Source organism: Ochlerotatus camptorhynchus, unplaced genomic scaffold (genome assembly GCF_037179485.1).
Source record: "Ochlerotatus camptorhynchus isolate MF236.1 unplaced genomic scaffold, CSIRO-AGI_Acam_v1.1 ptg000314l, whole genome shotgun sequence".
Classification (NCBI taxonomy): Eukaryota; Metazoa; Arthropoda; class Insecta; order Diptera; family Culicidae; genus Ochlerotatus; species Ochlerotatus camptorhynchus.
In genome coordinates, this window is record NW_027040802.1 from 2,521,345 (window position 1) to 2,535,399 (window position 14,055).

The following is a 14,055-nucleotide window of genomic DNA, read 5'->3' on the forward strand; positions in this document are numbered from 1 at the left end:
CAACGGCTTTACTTCCCGTGATCAGAGATGTTATGCCTCAGAACATCCCGGCGGCGCCGACTGGGATTGAACACAGGCCTGCTGGGGTGAGAGGTAATCACGCTTACCACTACACCACCGGCACCGCTATAAAGCGTTTGTTGTGCTGTACCTTTTGACTATTGTTTTACGATGTTTTGTATAATAAACAAGAATCGTCGGCTCTGTAAAGTTTATTCGATTGTGCCTAAGAAAATAAAGGACTCGGTAAAAAAAAAATGTGTTTATGGTTTTCAATATTCAACAAGTTTTAATTTCTCATTAGTTTTTTTTTTATAAACAACTTTAAAAATTGAACTCGGAGATTTTGAGATGTTTGAGTATTTAACACTACATTTTAAATTTTGCTCAAAATTACTAAAAAAAAAAATACCGCGTACACACATTATCGACGATTTTGGTAATTTTTACCGAAATATGAACAGCTGAACCGTTCGGTAAAATTTATGCAATTCAATTCATTTGCTTTTCACCTATTTGAAACTAAATCTCCACTAAAATGACAAAATTTTATCATTTAAACAAGGTTCAAACCATTTTCAAATTCAATAGCCTTTAAAATGAAGGTCAAAGTTTTACCGAACGTTCAGCTGTTCTGATTTCGGTAAAATTTACCGAACACGGAAGCAAAATCTTAGTGTGCAGTGTGTGTTTTCCCATAAACACTTTGTTGTTCTCTATACGGCGGATGAGAACGACACAAATTTGAGTTTAGTTCACTCATAATCGCCAAAAGTGCAGGAACTCAACGGTGAGTAAATACTCTAATGATTTCCTGTGGAAAACTTTAAAAGTCTTCCAGAAAAATGGGAAAACGCACGAATTTTTTTCTCAGTGTAGAAGTAGTACCAAAAAGACTGTGTGAAACCAATTTTTACTTTTCTCATATTCGGGATTTTTTCCTGGAAAAACCTGGAAAAACCTGGAAAAACATTAGACAAATTTTCTCATCGCTAAGTTCCTGCGCTCTATGTGATTTATGAGTTAACTAAACTCAAATTCGGGTCGTTTTCATTCACCGTGTACAGCTTTGTCTAAGATGTCATTTTGAATAAAAAAATACAAGATCCAAAAGCAGAGATGAAAGTATATACAAACCAAAACCACAAGAAGTAAAATGGCCGAATTTTAGAAAAAGAAATGTTAATGATTGTCCATAAAAAAAAAAGTATGTAAAGTTTCATGTAAATAGGAGAAGGTCAAGTTTTATCGATTCATCATTTAGCGTGGAACTACTCAATAGTTCTAATCTTACGAAAACTTTTTCAAATTTCTGCCAATCTATATATGTATTTACTTCCTATGTATATCTGAGTCAAATCAAGTCCCTAACCCTTTCCATTTCATCTTTATCGTCTCTTCCAGGGCTACACGACACCGGATGGACCGACGTCGAACACCAGCACCAACAACAGCTCAACGACAAACGGTGATATCAATAACCAAATCATCCGATGTTCACGTTTTTCTAATCAATCCAATCCCCTCAATTCCTCTTCCCTCCATTTCACAGCCGTCGTCAATAACAACAACAACACCAACACCAAGAACACCAACAATGGTCATCTAAACTCTGTAAATAACAATAGCATCAACAGTGGTGACTGCACGACGAATGTGGCGTTGAATAACGGACTGAATAACAATACTCGTTACAACAATAACCTGAACAACAACAATAACAACAACAACAACATTAGCAGTAAAGACCACAACTACGGTCCCGCTACGAACCCATCATCCACCACCTCGTCGGCGTATTCTTCGCAACCGCCGTCGCTCAACCAGTACGACCGCCGATCGCCCGAGGGCAAGGACAATGATTCCTACGTGAGCGAAACCAGTGGCGGAAAGATGCTGAACAACAACAACAACAGCCTCAACATCAACAACAACAACAACAACAAGATACTAGCCTTATCATCCTCCTCTCCATCCTCAGTCAATGGTAATCTAGTCAGTAGTAGTAATAGTAGTAACAATCAACAATCGAACATTCCAAATGCCGCGGCGACGACGACGGCAGCGGCACCGGCGGCGACGGCCACGGCGACGGAAGTGTACTCCACCTCCAACAACGAGAACGGCAAGATCAACGTCCAGGTGACAGTCCTAGTGGGTGAGTACCGGAAGACCTTACCCGGCGAGAAGTCCGATGCGAGTTAGTAGAATGTTATGCTTTATCGCTTCTATCGCCATCATTCGATCCTGTAGTCTATCTATGCTATCTAGCCTATCGGTCTGTCGTTGTGTGGGCGAAATTTTCTGCTGGAATCTCGTCCCGCCGCAGAATCATCATCCTTTCCCTATCCTGCGCAATTTTTCCTATATGGGTACTAGGGACATACTAGGTATATTATTATTAGAGTTTGTTCTGTTGCTTTTTGCATGACATGTGCCCTTCCCTCTATCCAACCCTCTCTGTGATGTAGACGTTTCTTTGTTCTTGCCCGCTTTCATTTGATACCTTCTTTTTCGCTATAAATTTATGAACATTTTATCTATATTCCTTTCTGGTTTGTTTTCATTGCTGTCAGCTATTTCCCTGCTGCTGCTGCTGCTGCTGCTCGTAAATTTCAATCAAAATAACTTGTGTGTTAACGTTATTATATGTATTAGATACGTTCAATCCCATGGGAAAGAATGGGTTGCAAAATCAGTCTGTCCTATTGTGTGTTGCTCTATTGAATATTATAAAATTCCAACCGAACTCCGCCCGGAAGCCTGAGGACCGTTGGAACAGACTGTCTTCTAGGTTATGTTGTAGTTGGTGCCCACGTGGGAAGCGTCCAGTCAGTCGGTCGGTGTCCATTAAAATATTTTCAACATGGATTTTCGACGTCCCGACCGTCACCATCAGGAGGGGGGCTCTTGTGCATATGTAAAGGAGCTTGGTCTTGTCCTCTGTTGTTCTTCTCTGATAGGTACCCGAGCAAAGTCGGGTAACAAAATGAAATCTCATTTTGTCTTGCTGAAAATGTAATGTATGTTCATCTATCGTTGAACTAACCACCCTTATTCTGCGCCGCGAGTGAGGAGACTTTCTATTTGGTTAGCACGGAGAGTCACCTCACCAGTGACAGCGAGTTACTTCACCTCACTCGCGGCGCAGAATAAGGGGGAACGATTACTGTTTAACGCCAGACCCGTATTCAGTTTAATAATACAAAATCAGTAATCAATTTGATTTCATTTGAAAGCAGGATTAGTCTTGATTCAACAGTGTAAAATTTTGCTCTCATTTTTGCTGTGTTAACCAACATGAGATCAACTTGGGTATTCAAAATAAGTTACATCATAACAGCATATTTTGATTTCAATTTGATATCCACCTTTGCTCGGGTACTGGCGGTGGTCAACGTGTGGAAAATTTACATAGCTTTTCAGCTCCGCTCAACATTGCTACATGCACCCATTGGACATCATTTGTTTGGACACGTCCCGGGTGGCTTGTTTATGTTTAATGAGGGTATGGTGGGGTTACCTCTTTCTTCCCCATGTGTCCCCCATGTCCGCCACACCCGGGATGTGTCACTTGACTATCAATTAGGGGAGGGATGGGCTCTCACTTGCTGTGTCCGTTGCCAGCTGGTGGTTGCGATAATTATGTAACCACATGAGTGAGTTTTTGGACTTATAAGAGGATAATTCTTGACTTTGTGATTGTTAATTTAGATGGTGTTTCCATTGCGTTTTAGTCCAGCATTAATTTGAGGTTTTTAGATCTGTATCTCTATCCAAATCAGGCTATTGCTTTGGATGCTTTGAGGAATTATGCTTGAAGTCTCGATCGCTGCGGGCATTGGCGTAGGAAGCGTGGGTTTGCCCCCTCTGGACATATGCCTTTCTTTTTTTTTTAGCTGATCATTTGCATTCATAAGCGTAACCAGCGACGGGCAGACGAAGGTGAATAGAGCAGTTCCAGGTAAAATGGCGAATGAAAATTTAATTTGGGATCGACCTTCTCCGATTTGTATGAAACTGCGTTGTGTGCTATGGACAATGATTCATTTTTTTTTTTGCTAAAATTCGACCACTTCGGATCATGTAAAATTTTCAGAATGGAGCCCTAGAAATTTTTTACAAAAATGTTGTAAACAATTATTACTTTCTGGGAAAAATAAACAATTTTGTTTTTATTTGTTTTAAGTAACAATTTAAAAAAATGTTATAGGGTAAACGCTCCTATAGTTGCGGTACTAGACTGATGCAAAATTTGAATTTTTCGCTCCACAGTGCTTAAATGGTTTCAAATTGGGTCCTGATTAGCCTCCCAAAGTTACAACTCATTTGGTTAGAAACAGACTTCGCACAAGTCATTTGAAGTTTGCATGTAAATTACTATGGGAAATCTCAATTTTTTGTTCATTGCCTTCCAGTCTTTTTCCATATTGAGCTGTTGAGAAACAGTTCGATAGCTATTCTTATAGAAAATTTTCTCAGCTCCAACTTTGCTGAAGATCGTTTCTATGTAAAACGAGATAGGAAAAAGTTATTAATTATTTAAGAGATTGGTAAACTTATGACATGATCAAGCAGCTGCGCTGTAGGCAACACTGTATTTTGCAGTGTGACATAGTAGACATGATTTTTGTGTCCTATTCAACGCCCCAGAAACACCAATGTTGCCTGCTAGGCAGTTGGTTGAGCATGATCATAATCATTGATAACTTTCGAATCATGATCATTGATAACTTTCGATCCTTGCATTTAATCAAAAAGAGGACTTCAGCAAAGTTGTAGCTGTTTCCTACAAGTACAGTTGAAAGCTTTTGAAGCAGACCGATATGGTGAATTATTAGATAGACATGAACAAAAATCTTGGTTTTACCATAGTAATTCCCATACAAACTTCAAATGGTTTGAGCCATCTCAGTTTCTCACTAAATGGGTTCAAATTTTGAGAGGTTAGTCAGGATCCGATTTGGAATCGCTTAAGTATTGTGGAGCGAAAATTTCAAATTTTGCATCACTCTATTGCGGTACATTAGAAGCGTTAGGTTCCGTTTGTTGTGTATGGAGTCTCCATACACAATTATAGGAACCTAACCCTTCTACACAGCAAAAAAAAAATGTAATATCGATCAATGTAATTCAAGCTGATGTATGAAATAATGATGTAATAGCCAAAATCAGATACAATATTACATCAATGGATGTAATTTTGTTCGCAAAATCGATGTACATCGTACAACGTTATATTACACAACCGATGGATTGACCTGGTTGCAGCAGTTTGGATGTAATATTCAACAACTTTTTTTTTCTGTGTAACGTATCGCAACTATAGGAGCGCTTACCCTAAACCCAAATTAAAATGTTCTTGCCCGATTTATTAATTTATTTTTTTCTAAAATAAGATTATGAAAAATGCAAACTTTTGGATTGTACCCATCCCAAGTAACATCTTAAGTTTTATGAAATACTATAAAGCAACTATAAAACAACATTCATAAACCCTGGTCACGGCTATTTTGTCATTACAGCATCCACCAAAACCTCATTAAGACTAGAATATGTCTAATTGGCCCACCCTGGAGAAGCTTCTGAAGGGTGTATTCTCGAAGCTCTTCAAGATTGATTTACTGCAAAAGGTTATATGACGAACGCATTAAGAACCATTTGAAAGCTACAACAAAAGCTATTTAGCAACAATAAAAACCCTTTCCGAGCCATTTCCCCTAGCCGCTTGATTAATCCACTATCAATTTAGCCGCTTGCTAAAGCATCAATCAAGATAGAAAAGGATTTATGAATCCGATCTTATCAAAATATTTAAAATAGAAACTGATGGTATAAAAATCTTGTTGAATATCCAAATTTATTTCAATACTTCTCATTAAGAGGCCTGGTTTTAAGTGCCTTATTAAATGTTACGTGAAATGTACGTGAAAACATAAAAAAAAATAAGTCCGCCGTCGTAAAACGTCGATTTGTCTGATTATTTTACATTGAATCTTCGGATCGAGCTTGGTCGAGATTTTTTTCAATGATGTTCGCATTTAAAAGTTTGCTCCAGTGGCGTAGCGTACCCTGGTGACACCCGGGGCGGATTTTGTGGGTGTCACCCCATGTTTTATATGCACATGAGTACTTACCATAAATTACTGTTTCCTTAATAAAACATAAATAAAACATCTAGTTTACCAAGCCAAAAACATCGTTTATTTGAATACAAAACAAGAAATCAGCAAATCTTGACACGTCTTGACTTAACTGCAGCAAATTGTCTTATGACTTCGTCAAAGTCAGTGGAGTTAGCGTATTCGCATTCAATAGACAACAAAGCCAACCCAGTTAAGCGCGATTGTGCCATAGTTGTTCGTAAATAACTTTTTATCAACTTTAACTTGGAAAAGCTTCGCTCACAGGACGCCACGGAAATACACACGGTTAGAAACAACTTCAAACCAACCGTGAGATTTGGAAGTGTTTCCTGGAAGTCCCATTTGACGATGAACTGTAGCACATCCAGTGCACTCCATCGTTTGGCATCATCCATAATTATTTCTGCTGCTTTCAGATGTCTCCGAAACCTTGGGATCTCCAACAACAGTTCGCTTTCGGACACTTCGTCGTAGAAAGTCGTTAGTTTATTAGCAGACGTTTTCTGTTCTAAATCAGACGCTGATAGCAAGTTTTCAGTTTGAATTGCTTCAAAAATGTCCGCCACCTCCTTCACCGGTTTTGATCGCTTCAGCAGTTCATCATAAAAACGATCGATGCAGTCCAACATACCAGTTCTGTTTTCCTCTTCCAACGTAGGCCCGGGTTTCGACGGTTGGCCACCTGGCTTTCTTGTCTTGAAACGAACTCTCCTCTCCACAGCAATACCATACTCTTTTGACTTGGAAAGAGCCTTCTCAATGGCGTTTTCAACAAGATTGTTGCGTTCAGCCGTCAAAAAGATTTCGAGTGCTTTTAGCTTAGTCAAAACCTTGTCAAGTGACAATCCCTTCGTTTGCAAGTACTTTTGTGCAATATCAACTTCTTGCAAGACGTCACACCAAAAGTATAAATAACAGAGAAAAGTAAAGTCACAAACCGCAGGCAGAAGGGTTCGTGCACTTGCTCTGGTATTCAAATTTTCAGCTGGATCAGACAATGCTTCGATTGCAGCGATCAGCCCATCGTAGTTTGCGTAAATTGGTTTTACCGCTTCATAATGCGCACTCCAGCGGGTTTGCGATAATCTTTTTACCGCCACACCTGTGTGATGCAGCAGCACGTCCCATCGATGAGTTGAAACAGCAAAAAACGAGTAAACGGCTTCGACAGTTCCAAAAAATGTAACACACTGTGGGTTCACAGCAAAAGCGTGTTGGCCGCATAAGTTTAACGAGTGATCTACACATCCGTTGAACACCGCTTTTTTGTTTTGTTTCTTCAGCAATGGCTGAACTCCTCCATGTGTACCTGACATCGTTATAGCGTTGTCATAACTTTGTGAACGACACTTCATAAAGTCCAATCCATTACCTTCAAGTTGATGAAGGATATCGTTGCTCAAATCAACGGCTTTTTTCCCTTTCAGAATAAAAAAACCGAGAAATGATTCTTTTACTTCGACTTTCCCATCTTCAATCTTGACATATCTGATAATTTCAGACATTTGGTCATCGTGCGATGCATCTGGGGTGCTATCGAACATAATCCCATAATATTTCGATGATCTTATATCTGAGAGAATTCTCCCTTTAACATGCCAACATCTCGATGAACTCGTTTTGTGTTTGCGGCGAGAGATAAGAAACATGGGGCTGGACTTCCAAATCGACACAATGCTTCAACCGCAACAAATGCTCCTTCAGAACCGGGTCATATCTAGAAATCAGTTCTACTAGCTCTAGAAAATTTCCCCTATTTGAGGAAAGCTCATCTTCCCTGTGGCCCCGAAAAGCAATGTTTTGCTTAGCCAGGAACAAAGTAATGTCAAGTAAGCGATGTAGCACATCATACCATTTTTTAGATTCCTTCTCTCTCTGATCGATAAGATGTTGATCGATATTTGAACCAGACTTGAGATTTGTAGCCATCGTTTTCCACTTCTCCAGACATCGAATGTGCTCTTCGGATCTTTCATGGAATTGAACTTTTGGGTTAAGCTTCCACCAGCTATCGAAACCTGTGACAAATTTTGAGGTTGTTTCCGTTGCTTGAACAGTAAACAGCCTACAGCAAAAACAAAACAGTTTGTGGCTTATACGTGAATACACCATCCAAGTGCGTAGGACTCTGTCACCATCAGGCGTCACAAGATAGAACCATTCTTTCGTTAATTGGCGCTGCTTACCTTTCACGCCTTCCCCAGATCTGGATGAAACAGTAAATGGCCCATCCTTATTCTGGAAGGTTGCACTCCCCATCTTGATGATGTTCACTCTTAGGTAAGCTGGCATAGGTAATTTCCAATAGGAAACATCAGAAAAGCAATTGGAATCATCAGCCACAGAGTGTTCTGCTTGATTCTCATTGCCATCATTTTCTACATCACTTTCAGAATCAGAACCGTCTGGTTTCTCATTTTTTTTCTCTGTCCCTTCACAAACCTCGTTTTCTGCTGCTAATGTCCCTGAAACCGACGCTGGTGATGCTCCTGCTGCTGCTGCAGAATCAGCTTCCTGAGCACCATCGCTCGAATGGGTAGCTGAAGGTGCTGATTCCGGTTTGCTCATGAATCTCAATATCGATTCAGATAATGCTTTCTCTGTTTCGAGTTTAGCACGTTTTGCTTTGCGTTGTTGAAAACCACTCGATCGCTTGTTTTTATGCTCTCCACGCGGCATTGTGTCCTTGAGGAAAAAAGATCAGGCACATGAAAAACCAAATAAATTTACATCCCACTTTATTCTGTTCAGCTTACCGGATTATTGCTGTTATTACTTGTTCACGTTTGATCTTTTATGAAAATGGCTCCCACTTTTTCTCTGCTTCATCGGAACTGTCGTCAATATTTCCGCACGGAATCAAACTTGCTTATCCTCTGCCTGCGCAAAGATTTTTTCTCCCACTCTCACAACGAACTCAAAGGCAAAACACGATCTCATAAGAGAAGTCGGCCGTCGTCGGTGTTTGCATAGAGCTTTCAGACCTTCAATCGGCGCAAACTACTGCACCATCTGAATCGAAGAAGTGCGAGCAAGAAGGAAACGGACTAGTGGGGGAAGGGAAAATAAACCATGCGTGGGTCCATGTGTGCTAGATAGAGAGAGACTATTAAACGTCAAAAAGGTCTGTTCGACTTCGGTTCCTGCACGGGTGATGCGAGTGATGCGTATAGACGGTCATAGTTATACAATAGGGGTATTCACAAAGCGGCTCGTAAACGTATACACCCTCGTAAATGCGTAAACTTCCATTACACTCCAATGGACACTGGTATTTTTACGCTAGTGTATATGTTTACGATGCGCCTAGTGAATACCCCTAATCCAGAACAACATGTGAAAAGGGCATACAAGCTTTTTGTAAACAAACCTTCTTATGCCCTTTTATCGCCACCCATATGACACCAACGCAAACCTTTAATATCACCGGGTAGGGGATACTTTCCCCTTCCCGATGATATTGCTGGTTTGCGTGGGCGACCCTCGGTTGGTGAGAAAAGGGCCTACAAATGTTTGTTTACAAAAAGCTTGTATGCCCTTTTCACATGTTGTTCTGGTAATGTCCTTTATACAAGGTCTGGGCCAAAGGGCTTATTGATGTTAGTGAAATGTGCAAATGTTTAGTGGTGTTCGTATTTCATTGCAATGTTTATCTTTTTACACGAAACAGCTGTTGGCAGTGACAAAATACTATCTGTTCGCAGTATGGAATGTTGAATAGAGTGACGTCGTCACTTGAGTGCTCAGCAATGTTTACAATATTTTTGCTTCTAACACCACCAAGCTACCTGTTGGCCCAGACCTTATATAAATGTCATTGATATTTATAGACCTGTCAATATGCTGCCATGTTGTATCCAAAACGAATATTTTCCATACGATTTGACGGTTTGTTTGGATACGTCAACTCACGTTGGCCGGTCTATAACTTGACTGTCTATAGTGATGCGGTGTCGGTTGTACATAACATGGGTGGGGTTATGTTTCGTTCGGGTACTGCCAGGGGGCTGGCAACCCTATATCAATCCTATACGTTTGACAGTAGGCAACATCACGGGCAAAATACGGCCCGTCTGACGTATACATGGTGAAAAGGGACGGAAAATCGTGTTGTAAGCAGTAAGACACGAGCAAATGATAGCATCAAAACCATGGATGCCAGCCAGGCCCCTGGGTTGCTTGTGTCTTTGCTTCGTCCACCGTTTAGTAGGGGTGTAGCAAACTGTAGTTGATTACACTCTTCACCAAATGTACTCAAAATTGTTATATGAGTTGACCCGCAACCTTTTGAAACTGCTGTTTTACGGATATGTATATGATCAGGTATATGGTATTAATTATTCTCTTGGGTGTCACCCCTCTAAGGGTGGCACCCGGGGCGGACCGCCCCCCCCCCCCCCCCCGCCCCTGGCAAGCAACGCCACTGGTTTGCTCATTGCTAAATTTACTAAAATATAGTTTCATTGAAGGACTATAGATTGAAAATCGAAGATTGTAAAAAAACAAGCAGTTTAATTGTAACGGTGGCAAAAAAGTCGATTTTCATGGGTCGTTTGTGAAAAAGTTGTTTTGCTTTCAAGAAATCCTTAACAAATGCATATGGTTTTAAAATGGCTTTTATGCAGACAACTTGCAGACTGAATTGTATTTATCTAAAGCCATTTTGCTTGATCCTAACCCGTTCAGTTTTATGGCAGCATTTATTGTGTTGCGTTGCGTTTGTAACGGAGTAATTCATAGATTGCATACTGCAGTTTTATGGCAGCATTTATGGAGCTAAAGTTGCCTGGAAAAAGTTAAACGTCAAAGTTTGTTTATCTTTCGATAGTTGCGCTGTGGGATCCAGGGTTCTTCCAGGTGGTTTTCTCCCGATGGATTGGGAGATTGGTTACTCAGACAGTTTGCGATACTGTTTTACAGCATTTCGCATTTCGAACAACTGGAAGTGCAATCGTTCCCGAAAAAGATCCCCTTATTCCGGAGGGTTACAGAAGTGCACCACTTTCACCGAATAAAATTGCTGCTATTGATCGGAATCCAGCTAATCTCGGCTAACTAACAGTTTCAGTGGTTTGCTGTCGGTTGTTATTTCGATTGTCATCTATTCGCAAGATCTAAAGAAGGCTGGTGTGTTTTTGAACTTTCGACAATGTTTTATGAATTCGAGGGCTCCGCTCACTTTACTCTTCTCCGCCAAATGGTCAGTCGTTGATGGTGTTCTTCTAAAGAAGTAAATTTTGCTGAAATCGACTTGAATTTTTCATCCTACTTCGTCTATCCTTCGAGATTTCCTTGTCATAAATTTGGCTTTTATTAACTATGAGGAACCATCTTTTAAGTTCAATTTGTAAACAGAGTAATTGGGGAGTTTATGATGCACTTTAAAAAGCCTAAAAAGCAAAAATAAATGCTTTTTGCTCTAATGAAAAACCTAATGGTTTTATGGTTGCTTTTATAATAATAGAGCACGTTTATAAAGTATTTTATCAAGACACTAATGAAAAATTGCTAATGACGTTTATGCTTGAATTACAAAACAGTTTTAAGGAGTAATTAAGAACTGCTTTAAATTTATTTCTAAAACCAATCCCGATGAATGTGGGCGTCTTAGTGGAATACCTGTATAATGAGAGAGAGAAGGATTAGTATTTTCCATTTAATTCCACTACTTTATTGGCTTATCCTTGACAGCAAATAAAGTAGTGGAATTAAATGGAAAATACTAATCCTTCTCTCTCTCTCTCTCTCTCTCTCTCACTCTCTCTCTCTCTCTCTCTCTCTCTCTCTCTCTCTCTCTCTCTCTCTCTCTCTCTCTCTCTCTCTCTCTCTCTCCCTCTACCTCTTCCGCCCTCCCTCAAGCAAATCGATTAACGTACCCCATTATAGCCGAAATTCTAACACTACACTACGTTTGTTTTGAATCGTCATGAAAGTTTGACAGATAAAATTAGGGGCTCGTGGATTTTCCAATGTTTCGAGGGGTTCATCGATTAGCTTGTGACCGAAGATAGTACCAGAGCTGAGCCAAAAAGTTGAGCACCTTTTATTCGGGACCAACTAGTCTTATAGCGAATTCGTTTATTATCGGGGTTGGAACCACTTCCAACCCAATGCGAAACCGAACTTTTTATCAGTGCAAACCTCAACCTGAGCTAGGTTTTAAAAACAAACGAGCAAACTGACGTTTGTCAAAAAACAAGCAGACCCAATCTTGATACCCGATCCAGGTTGGAACTGAATAATAAACGAATTCGCTATTAGAGATACCTCTATGTTAGTACCAAACAATGTTGAGCAAAGCTGCAGGTTTTGACAAGAACTGAAATAAAAGCCCGCACCGGAGCGAAAACGCCACCGTTTTCGTATGATTCTCAAAGCGAATTCAGTACGGCAGTGTGAAAATTGTGTATAGAAAGTAGAAAGCAAACGAAAATTTTGAGGAAGGTACGCATCGGGTTGATCATACCGTGACTGTTCGTTATGGGTATGATGGTTATGATTCACATTTTTGCTAAAATTCAGCCATTTTGGATATTGTATAATTTTCGAAATGACGTCTTTGAATTTTTTCCAAAAAATTGTAGCATTCTGATTGAAATGAAGTTTTAGACAAAATTGGAGCCAAAACATTTTTGTTTCATGGACAAATAAATTTTTTTTTAAGTGTAAATTCAAAAAGAATTGATTCAAATGTGTCAAACTGTCCTAGTCCGATTTTTGAATCAGAATAATGGACTTGGTTTATTTCGAAAAATGGTTTTCCGGAATATTGCTGTTGGCAACACTGACTTATTTTTGAGTTTCCAATGATCAGCTAGTGTCAAAGTCAAATAAAGTGTTGTCAAGTTTTCAGTTTTATTAGTAAAAAGTCGTACACGCTATTCTGACTGGGTGGATGGCACCTATTCTTGTATCCAGTATAGAGTTGTCAAAATCTGAGTAAAATAGTTGTGTTTTGATGAGTAGAATCTACCCAGATTCTGGGTAAATAGCTCTAATCAAATTTTTTCCAAAGTAAAAAATGGTGCAGGTATAAAAAGGAGATTGTTACGCTGCCAGTGAAAGTTTTAATGCTCATAATATATAATTCTGATGCTAAAAAATTACAGATAATAGAACTGTTTTCATGGCAAAAGCTACCAGCAGCTTTATTGTTTATTTGGCGCTATATCAGCAGACTGGGTTTAGTCCTAATGATGAATGAAGCAATACTAAAGGGCGAACACGAAATTATTGCGACACCGAAAATGTCATGCCAATTTTCTTATAATGTTTAGAATCAAACCAAAATTTTAGGGTAGTTTTATACATATATTTACTTCAAAAATCAAAAGAAAAGTTAATCGATGGAGCTTTGAGTGTAAAATTGAACGCATTTTCGCTTGATGCCCTCCATCAAAGTCTTTACAGTGTCATCCGGTACCAGTTTCTCAGTTTTTTTTTCCATTTTCTTAACATGTCCTTCTCGTCTTTGACTGTCTTCTTGCTCTTCCGAAGTTTCCGCTTCATTATTGCCCAGTACTGCTCCACCGGGCGCAGCTCCGGACAGTTTGGCGGATTCATGTCCTTTGGAACAAAATGGACAGAATTGGCCTCATACCACTCCAGGACACTTTTCGAATAGTGGCATGATGCCAAATCTGGCCAAAATAGCGGAGCTTCGTCGTGCTGCTGCAAGAACGGCAAAAGGCGCTTCTCGAGGCACTCAGATTTGTAGATCTCGCCATTTACTGTGCCCTTTGTCACGAAAGCCTCACTCCTCAGTCCGCAAGAGCAGATGGCCTGCCAAATGAGATATTTGGAGGCGAACTTCGACATTTTCTTCTTCTTAAATTTGTCGTCCACATCGAACTTGCTCTTGCCGGTGAAAAACTCCAACCCCGGAATTTGCTTAAAATCGGCTTTTATA

At 39.8% G+C, this 14,055-nt stretch overlaps 1 protein-coding gene across 1 annotated transcript in view; it reads left to right on the top strand.

Moving 5' to 3' along the window:
• LOC135707571 (protein phosphatase 1 regulatory subunit 16A-like) overlaps positions 1–14,055 on the top strand; it is a 354,713-nt gene that overhangs the window by 330,813 nt on the left and 9,845 nt on the right. The window contains exons 11-12 of the mRNA XM_065229442.1: positions 1,405–1,468; positions 1,553–2,158. Of these exons, the coding sequence (XP_065085514.1) occupies positions 1,405–1,468; positions 1,553–2,158 (670 nt within the window). The remainder of the gene's footprint in view (positions 1–1,404; positions 1,469–1,552; positions 2,159–14,055) is intronic.